The sequence below is a fragment of the Epinephelus fuscoguttatus genome, linkage group LG18 (assembly GCF_011397635.1).
Source record: "Epinephelus fuscoguttatus linkage group LG18, E.fuscoguttatus.final_Chr_v1".
NCBI lineage: Eukaryota > Metazoa > Chordata > Actinopteri > Perciformes > Serranidae > Epinephelus > Epinephelus fuscoguttatus.
In genome coordinates, this window is record NC_064769.1 from 34634296 (window position 1) to 34643489 (window position 9194).

At 41.8% G+C, this 9194-nt stretch overlaps 1 protein-coding gene across 2 annotated transcripts in view; it reads right to left on the reverse strand.

The window, feature by feature from the left end:
• The window catches only part of LOC125906329 (seizure 6-like protein), a 109548-nt gene extending 100633 nt beyond the window's left edge, over window positions 1-8915 (reverse strand). For both annotated transcript variants that reach the window (XM_049604929.1, XM_049604926.1), the window contains exon 1: window positions 8527-8915. In XM_049604929.1, the coding sequence (XP_049460886.1) occupies window positions 8527-8623 (97 nt within the window). In that variant the 5' untranslated portion in view covers window positions 8624-8915. The remainder of the gene's footprint in view (window positions 1-8526) is intronic.
• Between the last annotated feature and the right edge of the window lie 279 nt (window positions 8916-9194).

Here is a 9194-nt window from a genome sequence, read left to right on the forward strand (position 1 = left end):
ATCAGTGAAAGTCAGCAGAACCAACAACTGAAGACCCCACAGATGTTCCCGGCCAGCACCTGCCCTGACAGCTACGGACAACCCTCAACCACCTGAGAAAAAGCGCGGAACGTTTTGGGCAGCAATGTGAAAATGAGGTTTCTTGGACAGTGCCCACTGCGAATGTGGGGATCCACTACAAACAGTGGAACACATAATGAGCAGCTGCCCCAAACACCGATCAAGGTCTAACTGACCTGCACGATGAGCAGTCTCAGCCAGTGATCTGTACATAAGCTACTTATTTTGGAAGGCTGCAATTATGTCACCAGTGGGCTGACAGGAGTAAAGAAGGAAGCGGTCCCGAGCGGTGTAGTGAAGAGGCAGGTTGTCCCAGTGGATAGATCAAAAATCCTTGGAGACAAATGCACATGTTCCAAATATTGAAGGGTAAGTGTCCCCTGCCCCCGAAATCTACCTCTCTATCAGAGAGAAGTTATATTGACAAACTCATTACTGTCATTACCTCTGTGTCCCTTCTCGTCACCTTGCTTGTATTTGAGAAATGATCCCACTGAATGGCCAGAGGTGAGATGTAAGGTCAGGTCAGGCTGAGTGAGATCATCATTTAATCTAACAAAGATCATAACCTGGCATTACACGGCTCGGTTAGCTCCAACCTCTACAGTTTGTCCGGCCACATTAACAACTGTAACTTATTTATGAGTGTCAGGATCCCACAGTGTTCACATCCTTCCTGCTGATGCCTCATGTCTTATTGCCTGGATCCACTTTTGTCTTCTTAAAGGCTCAGTTTCTCAGTTCGGCAGCTTATAAAAACTTAGTTCTGGGTTCTTTACCCTGTTTGGTCTCACAGCAGCTTTTGGACATGTTTCTGTTGTTTGTGAGCAGACAGAAATGACAAGGAGGCACCTTCACACAATATAAAGTCAGTGGAGAGCGATGGACTGTTTTCATCTCTGGCATAGGTGAGGCTTAATACTCCACCCCCATTTTGTAGCAAAAACGCCTAAAATGACATAACCAAATTAAAATGACTGTAGCGTCTGAACTGCTCTGACTACATGCATGCATGAGGTCTTGCCAGAAAGAAAACTCTCTGAAGTTTCTTGTGAAAGTGTCAGAAATACTCTAGTTGATACAGAGACAGAGTAATGGGCCTCTGAAGTCAGCAACAACTTGAAGATTTTGCCTAAAATAAAGTAAAAAATGTGTTTCAGGATGAATAACTGCCTGTGGCTTCATCTGAGCAGCTAACTGACACTGTGGGGCTGTAGGCACACTATCAATTAACATTTGTTTCAAATTTGAAGAAGACTGCTCAAAGTATGACCATTCTACAGTGTTTTTACCATGAAAAGATCCAGGCGGAGCTCCAAATGACAAGTCGGTCACTCGGCTTCACAACAGTACTATCAGTGATCAAACAACACTCAGCCAGCTTAAAATATCGTACCTTATTGAAATCAGGTGTGATTATGATAGCTGATGATGTTTATGACACAGAAACACCATAAAATATCACCAAATAAAGCCATATGAAACGTGAAAGTTATGACCCCACTTTCTAGGCGGTATATCTCAGCCAAAAATAGTGGTAGGAGTGAGACTCTTACCTTTTATAAAACAGCTACGTGCCCATTGACGGCTCTGCATAAGATCGCGAGTAATCCTTTAACTTTTCCCGTCGAAAAACGGCATGACATGACTTGTCACCACTCATCACGATTTTGGACTTTGTGTGTTTAGGCTGCTCTGGTGCGAAATACATAATAAATAAAAGAAAAACGATGCTATTTTTGAAAAGTCGAGAGCTTCCTGAATCCGGCAATACCAAACATCACATGGTTTGATGAGGTAGTGCGCCTGGGAGATACCGGGGGGGGCGTGCTGCTTTTGCTTTTTAATGATTATAACAGTGAAACAAAGACCGATCCTGCTGTGCAGGAACCGGTGTCTTGTGTGGCGATCAGCAGTGATGTGGTGGTTCACTTTTACACTGTGATCTGTAGCCTATAGTTCGGCTTTAGCTTCTAACTACCTTTGTCTTTTTAACCTGTTGTTGCTGCTGAGTCAGTTTGACATCCTGGATATATCCTTTCTACTCTCTGCTTTTATTACTTCTACTTAAGTAAAGAATCTGAGTACTTCCTCCACTGCTGAATATACAGATTTTTTTCATACGCAGATATTACTACTTCCCTGCTGCTTTTCTTTCTCCAGCATCCCTTCATGTTTCTTTTTGCCTCAGCCTCACTTCCCCTCATTCTGCGTCTCTTTCTGATGCTTATTCCCCAAAAAAGTTTGCAGCCTGAGGATCTAGTTGTATAATAAGGCCAGAGTTACTCAACCATAAGAAACAATCTCCTCCATCTCCCCCTCACTTCCATTTTTCTCTCCTCTCACTCACAAGTAATAGGAAGGCAAAAAAAAACAAGAGGAGTGATTCGACTGGAGGAGGACCGCAGGAAGGAAGTTGAAGAGGAAACAGGAAAGGTGATGTAATGAGAGGAGAAGGGCGAATAACAAGAATAAAGGGAAGAGGAGAGGATCTATATTTTTAAATTAAGTGGACATTCACAACAAACTCCGTGCAACAACACAACACCAGCGTGAGTCGATAAAACGGCTCCACGTTGGCTTTTGTTTGGCAGCCAGAGCTCTTGAATCGGTCTTTCTGGCAGATTATCACTCTCACCCCAAGAAATTAGACCACGCACTGATCCAGCCTATCTTCATACACAGGCACAATCCACACATTAAAAAACACCAACACACACACTACCACACAAACACACACTAGCACAAGTCTGATCTGTGACATTACATCTCTGCTGGGTGATCTCATTAACCACAGACACCGACGGTGAGATGAAACCAGCGATGCAGAGCGTGATACGGAGTGTGTGTGTGTGTGTCTACAGTAGGTGTGTGTGTGGCTGCAGTAACAGATCGAACATTTGTGCATGCACGCGGGGGGAAAGACGGGAGTGACAAGGATTAACAAAAAGACTGAAGCATGCTGGGAACTGCTGGATGAATTCAGATGAACGTGTGTGTGCGTCTGATGGGCAAATTATTAAAACACACAGTAAAAGAAGCTCTCCGACATTCAAAGGTGCCACGAGATCAACTGTCACTTTGGCTTTTCAAAGTAAAATCAAAGGCTGAAAGTGATGAAATCCTCTGGAACAAAAGCTCAAATCAACTACAAAGAATCATGTGAGGATATGACAGACATGAATTTTCTTTTGTTGTTTTGGGGGCACAATCACCACTGAAAAAGCAGATACTGGTCACTACACATTTGGTGGCTAAAAAGCTGCTGGAAAGACAAAGATGACTCGCTAAATCACAACCAGTTTTGTTGTTTGAAAAATTATATGAGGCTATGAGGGACTTCTTTTGTTGTGATGATGTAAACAATTATAATCAACCCAATTTCCCCCCAAAAATGTTGAGATTGTAGGTTTCTGCAAAACACAGATATGTTACATTTGTGAGTTATTATGTTGCAGATGCACTGTGGTTAAGGCACAAAAAACACTTGGTAATGTTTCAGAAAAGATCATGTTTTGGCTTAAAATACTCAGGTTTGGGGGCACAACTGCAGCAGGAAAAGCAGAGATGTCTTATTTAAAAAAAAAAACAGCCATTTAAAAAATGATTCATTGGGGTTAGTGGATAATGCTTAAAATAAAAAAATTTGCAGCTTAATGTGTTTAATTTGGTCAAAATCAAAAACATATTTGACATTTTTAAATAGGATGGAATTAAAATTAGCACGTTAGAGTATCTTAAATGTAGTAGCTTGACCACTAAATATCAACACAACTTTTGGATAAAAATCCCATCTGAAAACACACCTTTTCAAGCTGGCATTTCATAACTAATTTAGCAGTGACACACATATTGATGATGATTTTATTATAATGATTTTATACCTAGTATTTATTATTGTCATTTTTGTCTGGTCATCTTATTAACTTTTATTGTATATTCCAGAATTGTTTGATTTTATGATCTATGTTTACACTGCTACATGTTTGGGTTATTTTCTAACTGTGACTTATAAGGTGTCCTCGAGTGTCCTGAAATGAGCCTATAAATAACATGCATTATTATTATTATTATTATTATTATTATTATTATTATTATAAATATTAAATTGTTTTTTCAAGGTCAGAGCAAATCATGTTGGTTGTACTGAACTACTTTGTCAGATTATAAAAGACTCACTCAGTAATGCCAGAGTTGAAACTATTTAGAAAGATACCTGCAAACTGATAACTTAATTTTTTTAAAGTTGAACCAGTAGACTATTTTTTCAGAGTGTATCCTGGCAGGAAAAGCAGTTATCTCCCAGTAAAATAAATAAATAAATAAATAATTTTTTGTGTCATTACATTGGCAGAAAAAGCAGCAATGTCTTGGTAAAAAAAAATGCTTTTAATGACTAAAAAGACGCTGGAATCACATCATTGAATCACAAAGTCAACCAGTGTTTGTTGGTCTTAAACAGCGGTCTGCAGCTTGGCAGGCGTTGTGCCTAGGTGTCAACATCCACCATCCCTTTTCCTTAAAAGTCAGCTCATACACTGCATCACTTTAGAAATGTTGATATATGTATAAAACATACAAATGTGACATATCCGTGGTTTTCAGGAGCGTTCAATGCCAACATTTCTTCTGGCAGCTGGGCTGTCATTTCTATAGCCAAGCACTTACCTAAATCCAACATGCTTACAAATAAAGTATGAACTCGATTAAGGCTACAACTAACAATTATTTTCATGCTCGATTAATCTGCATTGCATTTTCTCAATTAATCATTTAGTCTATAAAACGTCGTTGTAGAGCAGATGGTGACGGGATCCCTTCCTGCAGCATTTAGCCTAAACCTGAGTCTTTATGTTTATATCAATCACAAGATATTCTTTCTGAATGTAGATTTTGTTTACACCAAACCCTGGCTACATTTAACAGGCACATGTGATGTACTGCTATGAGCTTGTGTCCTCTAGACACGTGATTAAGATGAACTTTGTTTAGTTATCGGTAACTTTCCTCTGGGATGTGTGCATATGTCTGGGACTGTGTGTGAGTGCGTGTAAGTTTGGGGTATTGATTTATGTGTGGCTTATAGGCCTTTACAATTTGCCCAGAAAAATAATATTTTTGAAAATGGCTGATGGTGACATTTCAAGTGTTTTTAATGGACCATTATTCCAAAACCCATTCTTATTATGTTAACAACAATATAAAAGGAAGACAGAGAAAAGCAGGAAATTCTCATATTGGTGACACAAAACAAATGTTTAAGGTTTGAACTGATAAAAGACTGAAAGAATTCAGCCATTATCAAAACAGCTGTTGATTAATTTTGTGGCGTTCAGCATCTTGTTGAATCGAATAATTGTTTCGTATGGTAGCCGACAAGGGCAAACACACTGCAGCAGACCAAAACATTTCCATTAGGAGAAGCATGCTGCAGCTTCAGAAACAATGCCAATGAAAAAAAAAACACATTCAAAAATCCAAAACAACACACTGCAAATGAAAAACATGCAGCAGAAAGCCAAATACATTAACAGTAAATGCGCTGCAAATACAGAAACAAGGCAAAGTCAAAAAACACGCCAAGCCAGAAACAAATCCAACAGAAACATATATTCTTTTTTACATTTATCCTTAGTCCGTTACAATATTAGCAAAGAGCTAACTATGCAAATCTGTTGCTCCGCCCCTTTTATAACTCCACCCTAACTTGGGGAATAATGCTAATGAATTATTCAATTCATTCATTCAATACAATTCTATCTATATACTACAGGTCTCCATCTACATCAGAGGAAGGATAGGTATCTGCACAGGTCTCATCCATCTGTTAGTCTATTATCGATATTCAATGGTTGGACCAATAGATGTACACGAAATGGGTGACATAGATCCACATGTCAAAATATGAGTATTGAATGTCTGGATATTAACAAGACTGTGAAACTGTGTCAGTAAGATACCTGACAAAATTAGAATACAAAGTATATCTGATTTAACTGGGGACATTAGTTGAAACTGAACTTAAGTTTGAAGGTCAAAAATAGAGAAAATGCGCTATCGATGGCTGAGGTCCACCACCGAGTTACAACATTTTATCAAGCCTAGCTAACACTTGCTGGGAGTTGGTTACATAGTTCAAAATGGTGCTATGTTTTAGGCAACAAGACAGTTGTTAAGATGATACATGGTTGGATTCGGTGACTCACGTAGTCAGCTCAGTAATCGAAAAACAAGTATGACAAAGAAATTTACTTAAATTGTCCAAAAGCACTTTTTGTTACTGAACTCAGTTGAAACACGTCCAATCTCTGTGGAATATTGCGGGTCACAGTTTGGCGGTATTCTGATCAACTGGCCAGAAGCACGAAAGGATCGACCCTGTGTAACCACATAAAAGGTCCAAGTGTTACAATTTACCCTGCGTTAGGTTGTGCCACGCGAACCCCTTGATATTAACTCTTTCCCTGCCACTGACGAGATTTTCAACCCACTCTCACTCCGAAGTCATCGAAATCCAGCACTTGGGCTGTGACTTGCAGTGTCAGACAAAAGCCGTCCTTTAACGTTGCCATGATATGCGGTCGCCATTATAGTTTAACGGTGCTTGGCAGTGTCAGGGGGAAACGAGGTGGGACAAGGAGGAAAGTTAAGGCAGCGAAAGTCCGAGTAGGGAGGGCGGGAGGTTAGGTAAATGGGTCCAACAAACTCCAACTTTCACCTGGGAGAGCGGTGTTTGTGTCCCATAAGATTCGATTTTTTTTTCCGAAACCTAACCACGTATTTTTGCTGTCGAAGGGAAAAAAACCCATCAATAATAATAAACATTAAATTTCCTTTAAAAATGGAAGTTTATTTTGAAAGAACACAATGCATGCAACAGTGTGAACTTCACACGGCATCCCAGATCATCAACAACCAACACACCCAGGGTACCTTGCACGTTGCGTCTGGACAAGGACAGTCGATGACCAAATGTCATTATGTGATGAGGTCGGAGTGAGAATGTGTTGATGATGGACTCAGACTCCGACAATTCCTGTTTTGATCAACATTCTGAATCTGATTTGGATGAAGAAGAAAACATGTTTGGTGGGACGAAACGAGATCTCCATGACAGAGACAGTGACACATGGACAAGACGACCACAGAGGAGAAGGAGACAACAGTATTGCCACTGAAAGTGACGTGTTCCGCATACCTCAACGAGAACATTATTTTCATTATTGTTATCATTACTATATACATTTATACAAATCAAACTGACGTAAGGAAACACGGACACAACAAACACCAACTTTCACCAGAGAGAGCTGTGTTCGCGTCTCGTAAGATTCTAAAGCCAAACCATGTTCTTTTTTCCTAAACCTAACCACTTCCTTTTGTGCCTACACGTAACCACGTGGTTGTCGAAGGGAAAAAAAAGGTCAGTTAGCTGTGTTGTCCTGACATAGTGCGTTTATTTTGGAAGAGACTGTATGTAAACGGTAAATTTCCTGTGAAAACTGAAGTGTATTTTGAAAGAAGACAACGCGTGTAACAAACAGACACAGCGTTCCAAAACATCGACTACCAACACACCCAGGGGTCCTTGCATGTGGACATGGAAAGTCCATGACCAAATGTCAGTAAACTGTTGTTTGTTTTGTTGTTTTTGTTTAGACTCTAGGGGGACAAGAGACCACAGCGTGGAAGCTAATAGGGATCCATAAAGGATAGAGAACAATGAAGGATTTTCCACAACCTGGCAACCCAAAATGTGCTCTTTTTAAGGGCTTATGGAGATCTAGTGAATAAACTAATAAAAAATAATAAAGCAGTGGCTACCAAAGCAGCAAACATAGGCAGCGCATGTTTTTTGGAAGTCATTTTCCACCATCAACACCCACAGCCTCTCCTCCTCCCTCCATCTGACTGCCTCCATGCTTCAAACATCAACTTTCCCCCTGCACACTTTTCACTGCCGATGCTCAAACTGAAGGAATCCCCCTGTCTCCCACTCTGTGCGTGAGAATCAGTGGAGCTGCAGAGCGTGTGTTGACAGGTGATCTTTCTCTCTGCATTCACTCCTGATCGAGCCTACCCACGCACACGAGTGGGCTCCGGTCCACAGGATGCTTGTGCAGCCTGGACTGTTGTGCCAAACTGGTTTGGAGGCTGCCTCGCACAGTAAATAGCCCGCAACAGCGTTTATTTCAAGACTTCAAAGGCTGCTTCAGACTCTCTCTTTGCCTCTCCCTCTCTGTGTTTCTCTCCTCCTACGAGTCGCGGGAGGAGAGATGTCTCAAAACAAGACAGGGATGCCCAAAAACAGAAAGACGAGTTGTTTTTGCAGCGTTTTAAAAAACTGAACTCACGCTGCTGTCATTGGGATTGGATAGGAGCCAAGATAGAAAGGACAGAGAGGGGGGTTTAGATTAAAACAAAGCATGCAGAGGGTTGTGTTATGGATGAGAAATAAGACTGTACCTCCTGCTGAGACGCGGCTCCACAGCAGCCCGATCCACAGCACCGCGGACAAGGTGATGCGGAGTCGGTATCCGACCGAGCAGGCGGCCGGTGGCATGGCGACAAAAGCCGGTCCACAGGGTGTTGGAGGAGGAGGTGGTGGTGATGGAGGTGGAGGGTGTGTAGATAAATATAAGGTGGAGAAAATGCACAGGAGATAATGAGCTCTCGGGTCTGGCTGGTGCGCAGGTAGAGCCGGTAACGTCACGGTCCGGATCAGAGCGTGCCGACGGTCCGCATGTCAGCGCAGCATCCTCCTGACTGCAAGCAGCGCCTCCTGCTTTCTGCCTCCGATCTGTCCTCCTTCTCTCCTCCGCGGACTCTTCTGTCCTCTCTCTCTCTCTCACACTGTCTCGGCGTGCCCCCTCACCCGCCCACCCCCCCCCCTCCACACACAGACCTGACCTCAATGGTAATGAAACTTTTGCTCAGTGTGTGTGTGTGTGTGTGTGTGTGTGTGTGTGTGTGTGAGAGAGAGAGAGAGAGAGTGTGTATATGTGTCAGGGTGACTGTTGTGGGCTGCAGTAAGATCAGGACACACTTACATAAGATGGAGATGGAGAGAGGGGGAGAGTAGTCCAATGTAGTGGTGCAGATTTACTGGGTGGATGAGGGGATGTTTGCAGGGG